The sequence below is a fragment of the Cetorhinus maximus genome, chromosome 5 (assembly GCF_964194155.1).
Source record: "Cetorhinus maximus chromosome 5, sCetMax3.hap1.1, whole genome shotgun sequence".
NCBI classification, from domain to species: Eukaryota; Metazoa; Chordata; class Chondrichthyes; order Lamniformes; family Cetorhinidae; genus Cetorhinus; species Cetorhinus maximus.
This window is the reverse complement of record NC_135883.1, coordinates 79,499,225-79,517,239: the sequence shown is the minus strand read 5'-3', so window position 1 is coordinate 79,517,239 and position 18,015 is coordinate 79,499,225. Positions and strand designations below refer to the sequence as shown.

The 18,015-nt window shown below is 44.8% G+C and overlaps 1 protein-coding gene across 1 annotated transcript in view; it reads left to right on the top strand.

Annotated features, from left to right (window-relative positions):
• Positions 1–688: 688 nt before the first annotated feature.
• LOC144681114 (venom phosphodiesterase) overlaps positions 689–18,015 on the top strand; it is a 163,680-nt gene continuing 146,353 nt past the window's right edge. Inside the window, exons 1-4 of the mRNA XM_078542845.1 lie at positions 689–761; positions 1,683–1,805; positions 4,806–4,931; positions 6,769–6,829. Coding sequence (XP_078398971.1) covers positions 689–761; positions 1,683–1,805; positions 4,806–4,931; positions 6,769–6,829 — 383 coding nt within the window. The remainder of the gene's footprint in view (positions 762–1,682; positions 1,806–4,805; positions 4,932–6,768; positions 6,830–18,015) is intronic.

Genomic DNA, 18,015 nt, shown 5'->3' with positions numbered 1-18,015 from the left:
CTATTATTGCCAAGAATCCGAAGTTCAGTTTGTTGTAATATGTTGAGAATTTCTTGTATTTATCATTTGCTTTACAGAGTATTGCATGCACCATGTCAAACCGAATTAATTTACATTGCATACTGATTTATCATTACTGATAAATGTACCACACCCATTTCACAAACGTTCATTTTGCAAGATTTCTGGCAAGGGTATCTTCAATGCGATAAGACACTTTCATCTTTGAACCTAAGATTGCAATGTGCTGAATTCAGAGGTTCTATGGCTTATTACATCATTATTATCTTGTGTTATCTTGTAGAGCTAATTCAGTGACAACATTTTCTTGGCAGGTGCTACTCGTTTGTTTAGTTGTTGTATCTCTTGGACTTGGACTTGGACTGGGCCTGAAACCTCAGCCATCTCCTGTTGAAAAAAGATGTGAGTTTAGTTTACTGATTCTTTACACAACTCATTAAAACCTTTTGGTAGGGCCACTGCTTAGGCCACAGCAATTGCTGAAAACTTCTCAATGAAGCGGTTCTGACACCTGCTCCACTCAACCCGAACTAATTGCTGCAAAGGGACCTAAAACAGGCATTTAGACTCCTCACTTACATATGCAAGGAAGCTAACTTCACAGCCCCCTTGGCAGCACCAAGTGGACAATGGCATTGCTGCAGCACAAAGGAGAGGGTGCTTCGATATGAAGGTACCCGCATATGGTTATGTAAATCCTTTTGAAGAAACTGTGTCCAGCCAGACCCTGGTGCTCAGGGGTAGGGGAGGGGATATTATTCCAGTGGCAGTGAGTTTGGCATAGGGATGTCCCTTGCTGCCAGGGAAACCCCTCCATGGGCCACAGAGGACCCATCATGGAGAAACCTCCCTATGCCTAGCGCCCCCCCCCCACCCTCCACCATGCCCCCTCAAAAACCTGATGGGAAGCTACCAGGTATACATGATGGTCTCTCCTTGTGGTGTAGGCCCTTCCAAAGTGGGCAAGATGCTGGGAAGGTGGGAAGTGTCCTCAGTTGGGCTGTTAAGTGGCCAGTTGGCTGCCTGGCAGACAGTTGCATTGCTGACCCAGAAGGGAAAAACAGTTTGGACCAGTATTCTTATTTCCCAGTTTTTACTGTTTTCTCCTTCTGGGTAGGTGCCTGCTGCTAGCAATATGGTGTAACATTATGATCCCCTCATGACACCTCCCCCCACCATATTGCCAGCACACTTGCATCCCAGCCTTTGAAAATTCAGCCCCATATTCCTGCTTTCCTTTTTACGGCCAATGGTATCTGTCTGACCCAAGTGGACATTCATCATACGTAAGAAGCTTAAGAGAGTGGGTTTTGTTTGAACATGAAAACATCAGAACTCCAGCCCTGAACTTGCCCACAACCACATTCCAGAAAGGACCATTGAAATGAAGAGCAGTGAGAACCTTGGCTAGTAGGAATTAACATGCTGACTTCAGTTACATCAGTGGAGAGAAAAGTTTCAGTCTGAAACCTTTCTGGACTAGATGAACTGTACACTTACCAACTGAACAATCAGCGGTTCCTTTCTTCAGCCTTAATGTAGCTTTAGATCTGACAAGCTCAAATTCAGTTGGAAACTGACTTGACAAATAGAGTTGGCTTATCAACACACTATCATACCAGCTATTATTATCTCATATAATGACCAATTAATGTTTCCAGTTAGCTGCAGAAACCGATGCTCTACACCCTTTGACGAGGAAGTTGGGGATTGTCGTTGTGATGATCTCTGTAATAAAACTGGCAGCTGTTGCTGGGATTTCACAGAAGCCTGTCTTCAGCCAGGTACGTGTCAGAGAAAGAAATCCACAAACAGTTCAAATGTCACCTCTCCAAAGCTGCTTTCTCTTTCTCTCCTTTTCATTAATCATTATTCTTATTGAAAAACTTTTGATATTGGGAGATAGGAAACATGTTTTGAAGCTTCTGCTCTTTCATGTGACTATTTCTGAACAATAGTTTGGGATATATTTTGATTTGTTAAAGAACATGGATGTGTTGGTGGAATGAGCAGACAACTGGCAGATGAAATTCAGCACAGAGAAATGTGAGGTGATTCATTTTGGAAGAAAAGATATGGTGAGACAGTATAAAATAAAAGGAGAGCCTCTAAAGGAGGTGCAGGAACAGAGGGGCCTTAGTGTATACGTACATAGGTGATTGAAGATGGCAGGGCATGTTGAGAGAGGAGTTAATAAAGCATATAGTATCTTAGGCTTTATTAATAGGGGCATTGAGTACAAGAGTAAGGAGGTCATGTTGAATTTGTTTAAGACACCTGTTAAGCCTCATCTGGAGTACTGCATCCAGTTCTGGGCACCATACTTGAGAAGGGATGTGAAGGCTTTGGAGACTGTACGGAAGAGATTCACAAGAATGTTTCCAGCGATAAAGAGCTGTAGCTATAAGGATAGATTGGAGAGGTTGGGACTGTTTTCCTTAGAGAAAAGAAAGCTGAGAAGAGGCTTGATAGAGGGATTCAAGATCCTGAGGGGTATGGACAGGGTAAATAGTGAGAAACTATTCCCACTCAAGAGAACATCAAGAACTAAAGGACACAGATTCAAAATAATTGGCAAAAGAAGTAAATGTGATGTGAGGAAAAATTTATTACCCAGAGGGTGGTTGGAGTCTGGAACAAACTTCATGAGAGATGATGGAGGTAGGTTCAATCGAGGTATTGAAAAGGAAATTGGATTGCTACCTGAAGAGAGAGAGTGTGCAAGGTTATGGGGATAAGGCAGTGGAGTGGGACCAGGTAAAATGCTCTTTCAGAGAGCCAATGCAGACTCAATGGGCTGAATGGCCTCCTTCTGCACTGTAAAGATACTGTGATAATGTGAAGGTGCTGTGATACTGTGAAAATTATTTTAGGAAATACGTATTCTAATCCAATAATGGTTTAGAACCATAGGGCTGAATCTTAGCTCCCTAAAATGGGTGGATTGGTGTTGGTAAAATTCAAAAAAATTGCAACAGGAACCCACCCTCCTCAAACCCACCCACTTCTCATTTTAACAGAGATGAGATGAGGGGCGAGTAGCCAATCAGTTTGTGGGAAGTGGGTTAGACATTTGAATGTTGTTGCTGTCTACCTTCATTTTAATAGTCATTAACTCACATTGGCTGGATTTTCCAGGCCTTGGAAAACCCAGCAGCTGAAAGGAGGTGAGAGGGCCTGAATCCATGGGTTAAGTGCCTTTACAGAGCTGCTTGTGGGACAGGAAGAGCAAGAGTGCTTCCGCCAGGCCATTCAAGCTACCCTGTAACACCCCCCCTCCCTGACCATGATCTATCTGCTCCTCCCTCCCAACTATCACCTGTTCCCCCTAACCACAGTTGCACAATCCAACCCCAACCTCACCCGACAGCCCTATGCCCACCATCTGCTCCTCTGACTATTATTACTGCCTCCACTGCCCTGTGATTGGGAACACCCTCTACCGCCATGATTGGGATTCCACCACCAGATATCCCTGTCCTCCTTGACTGAGGCCTTGTGAAGCAGGCTTCCTGTTCAAAGACTCCCAGCCTGTCAATCTGGCTGTCTGAGGGCCGGAAACTGCCACAAAGTTTTAAAGGAGGTCTGAAGATAAAAGCTACAGAACATTTGGGGTCTCGGTCTTCTGAGTTTCCCGACCTCATAACAGGTCCCCTGAACAGAACTTGCTCTGGGCTAAAATCCAGGCCATTCAATTAGAACTTAAAGTATCAAGGAGGCAATTCAATCCATTGTGCCTATGTGCTTGTGCTAACTCTCCAACTAGATTTATTGATCTAGTTCAATTTTCCTGTCCTTTTCCATATCCTTCGACATTCTTTTAAAAACACATAACATCCCTTTTAAATGACTTTATAGGCTCTACCTCAAGTATTTCATGTTTTAATAAACTTCTGTGTGAAAATATTTCTTCTCATTTCCCTTCATTGTTTCAGCAATGATTCTCAATTTATTCTTTACTGTCGCCAATTCACCAACCAGCCGAAATAGTCTAATTATTTACTCTTAAAATATTTCACAATTTTGAGAACCTTTAATAAATGCCATTTAATTAGATGTTTATGGTTTGAACCATGGTTTGTTAGAGTCTTCATTCTTCCATCTAGCAAAGTCAAGAAAATCACATGGTATATCCAGTAAAGCAGAATGCAAAGACTCAGGTTCTTTGGGATGCCCGAACTAGCCACAGTGACTTAAATAGAAGTACATTCCAGATTGTAGTAAGGAGTGGGTGTTTGCTTTACAAGTGTTGAAACCCAAAAATGTAATTGTCCTAAAGGAAGATACTAAACTGAGCTCCTGTTGCCTGGTCCAGTGGCTCAGATAAAAGTTAAAATCTCAGTTCAACTATTGGTATCTTGAGGTTCCTGACCAAAAACCCTTCCTCAAATAAAAATGGATTAACTAGCTGTTCAACTTATTGGTCAGGATTTTACATCCCTCCTGCCCGTTGTGATATTACAGTCCTGCCGAACTGAATGGAGATTTAACTGGTTCACCCTGTCTGCCGGGCAGGAGGGGACACACCACTGCAGGGCCGTAAAATGCTAGCCATTGTTGCTAATAGGATCTCACTATGTGAAAGATGTTTGACTACATAACAAGTCACTGCATTCACAATGATTTATTATATGTTAAACACTTTAATGTATTTATCAGGCATGATAAAATGCTGCTTCATTTTAATTCAGAGTGGCTGGTTCATGCTTATCAATGGCTGCCATTCTAGCTGTTTGCATTTCCTAAGAAGGAAGCTGGATTAACTGGATATTTTTGTAATTTAGCTAAGCTCTGGACATGCACTAAGATCCGCTGTGGTGAGATGCGTTTACCCATGAGCCTCTGTTCATGCTCTGATGATTGTTTGAAAAATGGTGATTGCTGCACTGATTACAAGACTGTTTGCAAAGGTAAAGAATTTCAACTGCTCAATTTTTAGCATTAGCCCTGCTCTATATGCTTAACACTACAGTTACCTACAATAAATGTCTTCTGTGAGAGATGGCCCTATTTAATCATCATATCTAGATTCAAATGTAATTTTTTCTTCATCCAGAGTTGTGGCACAAGCACAAACCATTGTGTTATCTGCAGACTCAACACCTTCATCCGGATCATAAATATAGATTTCAAAGAGTAATAGTCCTAATACTTATCTATAAGGGATTCCGTTAGTAACCATTTGGTACATTGTGATAATGACTGTGAACTATCGTTGAGCAATCTACAATTATATCTATCAGAATCTGAGTATTGCTGAAAATAAAGGCATGCTGTCAAAGCTTTTCATCTTGCACTCAACAGGACAGTTCGCAAAAATAGCAATAGTAAAGGGAACAACAATTTATACGGCATGAGAAGAGAGTGTTGATTTGTTGGCAAGTAGACTCTGATTGGTAGAGGCATTACCATGGAGAATGCACAAGGAAGCAGTTAACTGCAATGCTTTTGTTCAAATTCAAACCAGGCAGGCCAACTCTGATTGGTCAAGGCATTGCCATGGGGAATGAACCAGGGGATAGCTGTCCCCCAAGCTTTTGTTCAGTTGAAAAAGGCACAATGCATGGCACCTACATACCTGGCATTGGTCCTGAAAGGTGCCCAGTCTACCTCAGATTACCCTGGAAAGGTAAGGTGTCTCAAATATTTGAGCAACAGGTGAAGCTATCCATTTCATGCTGTTACTATGCAGTAGCAACACGAATGGTATTCTCCACTAACAGGATGCTGCCGTCAAGCCAATAAGACGATCTGTTTATCACACAGAAGGGTAAAAAGTGCCAGGTATGTTGGCTGTGCATCCCAACAACTGGTGGATTGTATCAAATAGCATGGCCCTTTAGCTGTTCGCAACAGGCAAAGCACAGACTGTACCCAACCAGCCCTTATTTGCAAAACTAAAAACATAGGTTGGAATTTTCCAGCCCCTCACGCTGGTGGGATCTTCCGGTCCTGCCGATATGAATGGAGATTTCGATGGCTCACCGGCCCTGCCGCGGGGGTGACTGAAAGATTCCAGCCAAAGTGTGCAATATTAGATGTGATTCTGCAATTGGACAACACTTGTTAAAAAATCCTAATTACGCTAAGGATTACACTGACAACCAATTTAAGGATATCAATCAGGCTCACAGTATGGCTTACTTACAGATGCTAGGAGCTACATATATTCACACACAGGGCCCTATCCTTTGCAGACAGAAGGAGCATGTCCACGCATTCTGCCTTTGTCAATTAACTGAAAGCTTGGGGAACAGCCATTTCATGGTTTATTCCCCATGGCAATGCCTTGACCAGTCAGAGTCGACTTGCCTGGTTTGAATTTGAACAAAAGCTTGGCAGTTAACTGTTCCCTGATGCATTCTCCATGGCAATACCTTTACTAATCAAAGTCCACTTGCCAACCAATCAGCACTCTTCTCATGCAAATTGTTGTTCCCTTTACGATCAGTATTCTTGCAAACTGTCCTGATGAGTGCAAGATGTGAAGTTACAACAGCATGTCTCTTTTTTTTAGCAATACATCTCATCAGTTGAATGACAGAAGTTGACGGGTCCTGTGGTGTAATTTTAGTTAAAACTTAAATTGAAGTTTCATTTGTCTGTGTCAAGTATTTGCGTCAATAGGATTCCTGCCAGTTGTAGGTATGGTTCTAAATGATGGATCCAGCAGTAACTACACTTAATTTAATGAGAGCCACTTGCAAATTTCAAAAGCTAATTTCAATAATTTTGTTTCTTGTGTAGCGGAAAGGTCCTGGGTGGAAGATGAATGTGAAGAAATCAGTGATCCCCAATGTCCAGCAGGGTAAGGGATGCTGGAATTTGAAGAACCTGTCAGCTCTATTATTTGAGTGGTAGAGGGAAGATGAAAAGGCAGCCACATTTAGAATGATAAAAATGGACAGATTAAATGAAAGGAAATCATTATTTGATTTCCTAGCACAGTGTACATTTTAGAAAGTGAGCCCGAGTCTAATCTACATCTGTGTCCCACCGATGTGTATATATCTGAGCTGGTGGAGGGTGCGTGTGAGCGCCGTGATGGTTATTCTGGAGCTTCGTCCTTTCAGTTAGTGAGCATAGGAGCATAGGAACGTAGGAACATAGGAACAGGAGAAGGCCATTCAGCCCATCGAGTCTGCTCCACCATTCAATACGATCATGGCTGATCAAACTCTTTAATGCCTTTTACCCACACTATCCCCATAACCTTTTACGTTATTGCTAATCAGAAATCTATCAATCAGAAACCTTAAACATACTCAATGACTGAGCTTCCACGGTCCTCTGGGGCACAGAATTCCAAAGATTCACAACCCTCTAAGTAAAGAAATTTCTACTCATCTCAGTCCTAAGTGGCTTCCGCCTTATTTTGAAATTGTGTCCCCTGGTTCTAGACTCCCCAACCAGGGAAAATATCTTACCTGCATCAACCCTGTCTATTCCTTTAAGTATTTTGCAGGTTTCAATGAGATCAACTATCATCTTTGAAACTCTAGAGAATACAGGCCCTGTTTCCCCAAACTCTCCTCATAAGACAATCCTGCCAACCCCGATTCAAGTCTGGTGAACTTTCATTGCACTCCATCTATGGCAATAATATCCTTTGAGGTAAGGGGACCAAAACTGCACACTGTCTAACCAAGCTTCCATACAATTGAATCAAGGCTTCACTACTCCTGTACTCAAATCCTCTTGCGATAAAGGCTTAAATTCCATTAGCCTTCCTAATTGACTGCTGCACATGCATGTTAGCTTTCAGTGACTTATGGACAAGGACATCCAGGTCCCTTTGTACATCTACACTCCCTAATCTCTTACCATTTAAGAAATAGTCTGCACATCTGTTCCTTTTACCAAAGTGGATAACCACACATTTTTCCACACTATATTCCATCTGCCATGTTCTTGACCACTCATTGGGCTGAATTTTACGCTGATCAGGTGGGCACGAGCCTGACACGATAGGGCATGAAATTGCACGAGATGATGTCGGGCAAGCATCCCACTTCATCCCGTGCCCACGCGATATTTCAGTCAGCAGGCTCACGCAAAAGTGGGAAGCGCGCCCGCTGACAATGAAGAGAGAAATTAAGCCCATTAACGGCGCAATTGTCTGTCATTTTACGCAGCCCGTCCAACCTTATGGTTGGCGGATGGGTGAATCAGTCAGGCGGTCTTTACATTTTTCAGCAAACCTCATCCAAGGGCAGGATGAGGTTTCCGTTATTAAATTAAATAAAAATAAAAATAGAAATCTGTGGACAGCATTTTTATAATCTATATGGTCAGGTGTCTGATTGTGATGCTTGGACATTTTTTTCCTGATTTTAACAAATTTCCTGGGTTTTGGGTCCTCAGCTCCCTGAGGCTGCTTTCTTCGGTGAGCTTTCTGTCAGTGCTCGCTCGCGCCCGCGTTGAAGTCATCGCCCATCCTCTTCCCACCCCCCACCCCAGCAGTGCTGAGCTTTTCAGCACGCGCTTCACACTGGCTGGCCATTAATTGGCCAGCCAAAGTGAAATGGCAGTCAGGGGCCGATTGTAGCCAGCAGTCTATTTCCTCACCACTGCCGGGCCCACTGATGGCGCCCTCCTGCCAAGCTGAAAATTCAGGCCACTAAGTCTGACAAATCCTCCTGTAGCCGCTTTACATCTTCCTCACAATAATTCCCACCTAGCTTTGTATCATCTGCGAACTTGGAAATATTATATTTGTCCCCACATCCAAATCACTGATATACATTGTGAACAGCTGGGGCCCAAGTATGGTACCCCACTAGTCACAGCCTGCCGAAGCAAGAATGACCTGTTTATTCCTTCTCTGTTTTCTGCCTGTTAACCAATCCTTAATCCATGCCAGTATATTGCCTCCTATCCCATGTGCTTCTATTTTGCTAATCAACCTCCTGTGGGGGACTTTATCAAAGCCTTCTGAAAATCCAAAGATACAACATCTATCAACTCTCCTTTATCAATTTTATTAGTAACATCCTCAAAAAACTCCAACAAGTTCGTCAAACATGATTTCCCATTCGCAAATCCATGCTGACTATGCCCAATCAGATCACGATTATCCAGGTATCCATTTATCACATCCTTTAGAATAGATTCTAGCATTTTTCCTACTACTGATATAAGGCAAACAGGTCTGTAGTTCCCTGTTTTCGCTCTCCCTCCCTTCTTAAATAGTGGGGTGACATTTGCTACCTTCCAATCTTCAGGAACTATTCCGGAATCTATAGAATTTTGGAAAATGATCACCAATACATCCATTATCTCTATAGCAACCTGGGATGCAGAATATCAGGTCTGGGGACTTACCAACTTTCAGTCCCATTAACTTCTCCAATACAACCTTCTTACTTATACTAATTTCCTTCAACTCCTCATTCTCTCTAAACCTGGGAGAAACAGACACAAAGGCCAGGATTTTCCCCTCGGTGATTTGGGGGCGGGGCCCGCTCGCCGAGGGGAAAATGACGCTGAATGACGTCAGGAGGAATCCCTGACGTCATCCCGGTCCCTTTAAATTTTTAGGAAGGCGGGTGGACAGCGAAATTCAGGCCATTGACAGGCTAATTACGATAATTAAAGACCTGCCCGTCCAAGCTTATGGCTGGCGGGCAGGCCAGGAGCCCCAGCGGGCTCCAGATTATTCATGAAACTTCATCCACTGGCAGGATAAAGTTTCATGTCCGTTTTTTAAAAATGTAATAAATTTTATGTGTTTATTATTAACATGTCCCATCTCGTGTGACATTATGAGGGGGACATGTTAATAGTTTTAATATTTATCTATTTTTAGACTTGACTTACCTTTAACGAATCTCCCTGAGACAGGACTTTGCCTCAGGGAGTGGTGCGCTCTTTCGCGCGCATGCACAAAAGAGCACACTTTGACAGATGGGGAATCCCTCCACCCCCCGCACAGGGAGCGCATAGCGCTTCTTGTCAGGCAGGCCGCTGGGTGGGCCTTAATTGGCCCGCCCACTCAAAATGGCGGCGGGCCCTGTTTTGGTGGTGGGGGTCGGCTGTCTGCCCGCCGCCGAGCTGGTGGGGCCTGCACACCATCCAAGGGCAAAATTCTGCCCAAAGTAATTGTTTAGCTTCTCTGCCATTTCATTATTCCCCATTATGAATTCTCCTGCTTCTGCCTGAAATGAACCCACATTTGTCTTAGTCAAACACTTCCTTTTTACATGCCTAAAGAAGCTTTCGCAATCCATTTTTATATTTTTTGCTAGATTGCATTCATATTCCATTCTCCCTTTCTTTTCCAGTTTCTTGGTCTTCCTTTGCTGCATTCTTAAAAACCTCCCAATCCTCTGGTTTACTACTACTTCTGACAACTTTATAAGCCTTTTCTTTTAATCTTATACAATCCTCAACTTCCTTTGTCAGCCATGGTTCACTGACTTTTTTTAGGTTTTTGCACCTTGAGTGAATGTATAGGTGCTATAATAGTTCTTTGAAGACGATCCATTGCCTACGTACAGTCATACCTTTTAATGTATTTTCCCAATCCACCTGAGCCAATTTGTCCCTCATACCTTTATAATTTCCTTTATTCAACTTTAACACCCTTGCTTCAGAGTGAACTACCTCACTTCAAATATAATGTAAAATTCTATCATATTGTGGTCACTTATCCCTAAAGGTTCTTTTACAAGAAGATTAATTAGCCCTTTTTCATTACATAATACTAGATCTAAAATAGCCTGTCCTCTAGTTGGCTCCTCAACATATACTGCACTAAAAAACCATCCCTAACACACTCCAGAAACTCTTCCTCCACAGCATTAGTGCTCAATTAGTTTACCCAGTCTATGTGCAGATTGAAGCCACCCATGATTACTGTATTGCCCAAGCTACATGCTTCTCTCGTCTCCTGTTTCATACCGTGCCCCACATTACCACTACTGTTTGGTGGCCCATAAACAACTCCAACCAATGCTGCCCTTTGCTGTTTCTTAGCTCCACCCAAACAGATTCTGCACATTGTTTTTCCGACCTGAGATCCTCCCTTACTAATGCACTGATCCCATTCCTTATTATCAGCGCAACTCCACCTCCTTTCCCTTCTTGTCTGTCCTTCTTAAACGTTGAATATCCTCGAAAATTCAGCTCCCAGTCTTGGTCGCCATGCAGCCATGTTTCCATAATGGCAATTATATCATATCCATTTACCTCTATTTGTGCCTATTTGTAGACATCATCTACCTTATTGCGAATGCTGCGCGCATTCAAGTAGAGTGCCCTTAACTTTGTCTTTTTGACATCATTCCACATTCGAAGCATACTCAATGCTCTGCTTTGTTTCCCCTGCCTTCTAGTCTCACTACTACTTCCTGTTACCAACTTTACTTTCTTCCAATTTGGACCACCCCTCAGGTTCCCACCCCACTGACAAGCTAGTTTAAACCCACCCCAATGGCACTAGCAAATCTCCCTGTGAGTATATCAGTCCAAGCTCTGTTAAGATGTAACCTTTTCAGCTTGTACAGTTCCCACCTGTCCCAGAACTGGCCCCAATGCCTCAGGAATCTGATGCCCTCCCTCCTACACCAGTTCTCCAGCCATGTATTTAATCGATCAATCCTCCTATTCCTATACTCACTAGCACGTGGCACTGGGAGTAATCCTGAGATTACTGCTCTTGAGGTCCTGCTTTTTAATGTGATTCCTAACTCCCTGAAACCTGCTTTCAGGACCTCATCCCTCTTTCTACCTAAGTCGTTGGTACCAATGTGGACCACGACTTCTAGCTGATCCCCCTCCCCCCGAAGGATGTTCTGCAGCCGCTCCGTGACATCCTTGACCCTGGCACCAGGGAGGCAACATACCATCCTGGAGTCACGTTTATTGCCGCAGAAATGCCTGTCTGACCCCCTGACTATGGAATCCTCTGTCACTATTGCCCTTCCATTCTTCTTCCTCCTCCCCTCCCCCGACCTCCCATACAACTGAGTCACTCATGGTACCACAGGCTTGGCTCTGGCTGCACCCCCCTGAGGAACCATCGCCCTCATCAGCATCCAAAATGGAAAACCAATTAGCACGCAGGATAGACTCAGGGGACTCCTGCACAACCTGCCTGGTTCTCTTAGACTGCCTGGCAGTCGCCCATTCCCTCTCTGGCTGTGCGCTTCTGACCTGCGGTGTAACCACCTCCCTAAACATGCTATCCATGTAGCTCTCTGCCTCGCAGATGCACAACTGTGTCTTTAGCTGCTGCTCAAACTTGTGCAGCTGGTGACACTTCCTACAGATGTGTTTGTCAGGGACACATGGTACATCCACGACTTCACACTAACCGCATGATGTACGTTCCACTTGGCTGAGCTGACCTGTCATCCCCTAAGTCTAAAAACTATTTATTTCACTTAGAGTAAGTAGAGTGAGTAGAATAAATTACTAGTAACTTAACTGCACTTACACTAACTTTATCTTACTTTGGTTTACTTTATTATTTCATTTCACTTTGACTTGATTTAACTTTGCTTCCCTATTGCTAGTGTTCCTTACTGAAATCCAAGTAGCTACTTCTTTATAAATGATAGGTTTGTCTATTATTAAGCTGTTTAATCACACTCCCTAACAGCAGCTTTTTACAATTTCCTGTGATGTCACCCTGGTATTTTGTTTTCATACTCAGCCCGCTGCCTGAGTAGAGGTCTCCCTCGCAGGTCTGGCTGTCTCCCCTCCCAGAAGGTGACTCAGAGGAAACATGCAACTTGCTCTTAGATTGATTTTATTAGGGGGAACCTGGATTTAAACCAGGGTCCTCTTGATCTGCAGTCAAATGCTCTACCACTGAATTATACCCCTGACGTGTTGAGCATGAGCTAGGTAAGACTGCAAGTGACTCACTGTGAATGTCAGGATTTGATGAGGTGATGGAGCTGTGATCCGTATAAGGTTGGTTGGAGAGGCTGATCTCCCCCTTCCACGCAGGATCAGTCCCCAGCCAGCTCGGCTGCAGCCTCTTCGAGTTCACTGAAGGCAAGGATGTCAGACGTGCCTCCCCCCGGTCTGCGTTCTCTTGCGCCTATTGTGCGCCAGCTTGGCGTGTAGGAAGAAGAAAGAAAGGCATGTGGTGAGAAGGGATGGAGCAGAGATTGGGTGAGATCATGTCCCCTGTGTGTGGTGAGCCCTCCCCAGAAGGGCCAGAGGATGGAGTATGAACAACATGATAGATGGGATGGTGATGTGAACGCTTCAGTGAGAGAACGAGTGTTGAAATGTGTCTCCCGCTAATGGTTGCATGAAAGCCCTAAAGAGAGTAGCCATTTGAGCGCATGATGCCATGATGAGAGTTTGATATTGGAGGGTGTTGAAGGATGACTTACCCTGGCAGGGCGGATAAGATCATTCATCCTCTTCCTGCATTGGGTGGCACTTCGGGTGCGGGTATCAGCCACACTGACCAACTTCACTACGGTGTCCCAGGCCCGCTAGGTGAGGCTGCTGTGCTTCCTGCAGCCATCCATGGAGTAGAGTATCTGCACCGCTGTTCCTGCACCTCTCTGACCCAGGCCTGGAGGGCCTGGTGGCTGAAACTGGGTGCAGACTTCGTCCTGAGGCTCTCGGCCTTTCTCTTATGGGTTGCAGACATCTCTGGTGGGCTGGAGAGATTGAGGTTGTGTGTTGGACTGGCCTTTAAATATGGAGCCCGGACCTTCGAATCAGCCAGCTGACGGTGGACGGATGAACCTGCTCCCGACTCACCAGGTGATTCGGAGCGAAACGCGCCTCTGAATAATTAATGAGGCTCCAAGTGCAGAACCAGGTGTGAGTTGCCGCCATTACGGACAGCGGGCTGGGCGCTGCCGAAACCGCTCGCCAATGCACTTAGTTTCATTTTGGAAGAATTCAACCCGATAAGTCTGAAGAAAAAAGAACAGAGTGGCCATTTGGGTAAAATCAAACAGACTGTGTCAGGAAGGGACAGAGTTTGACGACATTAATGAAGAAAAGTGACCAAGGTCACGTCAGAGAAAAATAGTAAGAAATAAAATTAAAGGCACTATATTTGAATACACAAGAATTTGTAACAAGATAGATGAATGTAGTGTGCAGTTTAATCAAACTGCACGAAGGTTATAAAACAATGCTTTTTTTTATTCGTTCATGGGATGTGGGCATCACTGGCAAGGCTAGCATTTATTGCCCATCCCTAATTGCCCTTGAGAAGGTGGTGGTGAGCTGCCTTCTTGAACCGCTGCAGTCCATGTGGCGTAGGTACACCCACAGTGCTGTTAGGGAGGGAGTCCCAGGATTTTGACCCAGTGACAGTGAAGGAACGGGGATATATTTCCAAGTAAGGATGGTGAGTGACTTGAAGGGGAACTTCCAGGTGGTGGTGTTCCCATCTATCTGCTGCCCTTGTCCTTCTAGATAGTAATGGGTTTGGAAGGTGCTGTCTAAGGAGCCTTGGTCAATTATTGCAGTGTATCTTGTAGATGGTACACACTGCTTCTATTGTGCGTCGGTGGTGGAGGAAGTGAATGTTTGTGGATGTGGTGCCAATCAAGTGGGCTGCTTTGGCCTGGATGGTGTTGAGCTTCTTGAGTGTTCACTCAATCCAGGCAAGTGGGGAGTATTCCATCACACTCCTGCCTTGTGCCTTATAATTGGAGGACAGGCTTTTGGGAGTCAGGAGGTGAGTTACTTGCCGCAGGATTCCTAGCCTCTGACCTGCTCTTGTAGCCACAGTATTTATATGGCTGGTCCAGTTCAGTATCTGGTCAATGGTAACCCCCAGGATGTTGATCGTGGGGGATTCAAAGATGGTAATGGCATTGAATGTCAAGGGGCGATAGCTGGATTCTCTCTCATTGGAGATGGTCATTGCCTGACACTTGTGTGGCATGAATGTTTTTACTTGCCACTTGTCAGCCCAAGCCGGAATATTTTCCAGGTCTTGCTGGATTTGGACATGGACTGCTTCAGTATCTGAAGTCATGAATGGTGCTGAAAATTGTGCAATCATCAGTGAACATTCTTACTTCTGACATTATGATGGAAAGAAGTCATTGATGAAGCAGCTGAAGATGGTTAGGCCTAGGACACTACCCTGAGGAACTCCTGCACTGATGTCCTGGAGCTGAGATGACTGAGCTCCAACAACTGCAGCCATCTTCCTTTGTGCTAGGTATGACTCCAACCAGTGGAGATTTTTCCCTCTGATTCCCATTGGCTCCAGTTTTGCTAGGGCTCCTTGATGCCACACTCGGTCAAATGTGGCCCTGATGTCAAAGGCAGTCACTCTTATCTCACCTCAGGAGTTCAGCTCTTTTGTCCATGTTTGAACCAAGGCTGTAATCAGGTTAGGAGCTGAGTGGCCCTGGCGGAACCCAAACTGGGCATCAGTGAGAAGATTATTGCTAAGCAAGTGCCACTTGATAGCACTGTTGATCCCTTCCATTACTTTACTGATGATTGAGAGTAGACTGATGGGCGGTAACTGGCAGGGTTGGATTTGTCCTGCTTTTTGTGTACAAGACATACCTGGGTAATTTTTCACATTGCCGGGTAGATGCCAGTGTTGTAGCTGTACTGAAACAGCTTGGCTAGGGGTGTGGCAAGTTCTGGAGCACAAGTGTTCAGTACTACTACTGGAATATTGTCAGGGCTCATAGCGTTTGCAGTATCCAGTGCTTTCAGCTGTTTCTTGATATCACATGGAGTGAATCAAATTGGCTGAAGACTGGCACCTGCGATGCTGGGGACCTCCAGAGGAGGCTGAGATGGATTATCTACTCAGCACTTCTGGCTGAATATTGTTGCAATTGCTTCAGCCTTATCTTTTGCACTGATGTGCCAGGCTCCCCCATCATTGAGGATGGGGATATTTGTGGAGCCTGCTCCTCCAGTGAGTTGTTTAAATGTCCACCACCATTCACGAGTGGATGTGACAGGACTGCAGAACTAAGATCTGGTCTGTTGGTTGTGGAATTACTTCACTCTGTCCATCACTTGCTGCTTATACTGTTAGGCACCCAAGTAGTCCTGTGTTGTAGCTTCACCAGGTTGACACCTCATTTTTAGGTATGCCTGCTGCTGCTCCTGGCATGCCCTCCTGCACTCTTCATTGAACTAGCGTTGGTCCCCTGGCTTGGTGGCAATGGTAGAGCGGGGGATATGCCGGGCCGTGAAGTTGCAGACTCTTGAGTACAGTTCTGCTAATGCTGATGGCCCACAGCGCCTCATGATTGCCCAGTCTTAAGTTGCTAGATCTGATTGAAACCTATCCCATTTGGCACGGTGGTAGTGTCACACAACATGATGGAGGGTATTCTCATTGTGAAGACGGGACTTCGCTTCCACAACGACTGTGCATTGGTCACCCCTACTGAAACGGTCATGGACAGTTGCACCCGTGGCAGGCAGGTTTGTGAGGATGATGTCAAGTATGTTTTTCCCTCTTGTGGGTTCCCTCACCACCTGCTGCAGACCCAGTCTAGCAGCTGTGTCCTTTAGGAATCGGCCAACGCGGTCAATACTGGTGCTACCGAGCCACTCTTGGTGAAACATAGAAACATAGTAAATAGGAGCAAGAGTAGGTCATCACCCTTCGAACCTGCTCTGCAATTCAATATGATCATGGCTGACCCTCTATCTCAACGCCATACAACCCTTCTCTCCCATCGCCTTGATGCCTTTAGGGTCTAGGAATCTATCTATTTCCTTCTTAAATATCTGCAGTGACTTGCCCTCCACAGCCTTCTATGGTAGATAATTCACCACTTTATGAGTGAAGAAGTTTCTCCTCATCTCAGTCCTAAATGGTCTACCCTGTATCCTAAGACTGTCACCCCTTCTTCTAGACCGCCCAACCAGAGAAAACATCATGCCTGCCTCCAATCTGTCCATCCATTTCAGAATTTTATATGTTTCACTGAGATCCCCTCTCATTCTTCTAAACTCCAGTGAATACAGGCCTAGTCAGCCAATCTCTCCTCATATGACAATCCTGCCATCCCAGGAATCAGCCTGGTGAACCTTCCTGCACTCCCTCTATGGCAAGTATATCCTTTCATAGGTAAGGGGAGCAAAACTGCACACAATACTCCAGGTGTGGTCCCACCAAGGCCCTTTACTGCTGCAGTAAGACATCCTTTCCTCCTGTACTCAAGTCCTCTCGCAATGACAGCCAACATACCTTTTGCCTTCTTAACTACTTGCTGCACCTGCATGCTTGCTTTCAGTGATTGGTGTACAAGGACACCCAAGTCCCTTTGTACATCAACATTTCCCAATCTATCACCATTTAAATAATATTCTGCCATTCTGTTTTTCCTACTGAAGTGGATAACTTCACGCTTACCACGTTATACTGCGTCTACCATGTATTTGTCCGCTCACTCAGCTTGTCTAAATGGCCTTGAACCCTCTTAACACCCTCTTCACCATTCACATTCCCACCAAGTTTTGTATTGTCAGCAAACTTGGAAATATTACATTTGGTTCCCTCACCCAAATCATTGATATATATTGTGACTAGCTGGGACCCAGGCACTGATCCCTGTGGTACCCTACAGTACATAGTAATCAGCAGGAGGGTTCCTTTCTCATGTTTGACCTGATGCCATGAGACTTCATGGGTCCGGAGTCAAGGTTGAGGACTCCCAGGTCAACTCCCTCCCAACTGTATGCCACTGTGCTGCCACCTCTGCTGGGTCTGTCCTGCAAGTGGGACAGGATATACCCAGGGATGGTGATGGTGGTGTCTGGGAAATTGTCTGTAAGGTTGTCATACTCTATTGGCATCAAAGTGGTATCAACGCTCAGGGGAAAGTGTAACTCCAAGAAACAAGCTATTCACAGAAAATATTCACTGCTGATGCTCCGGATCTCTGTCCTATTCGGGGTCTTGGCCCCTCAATGCAGCCATCACTAGGCTTTTTCTGCTGCCCAGCTCCTGGCTGCAGTCCTGTTCTCTCACTCTCTCATGAGGATTCTCAGATGAGGGGTCCTTCCAGTCGGTTT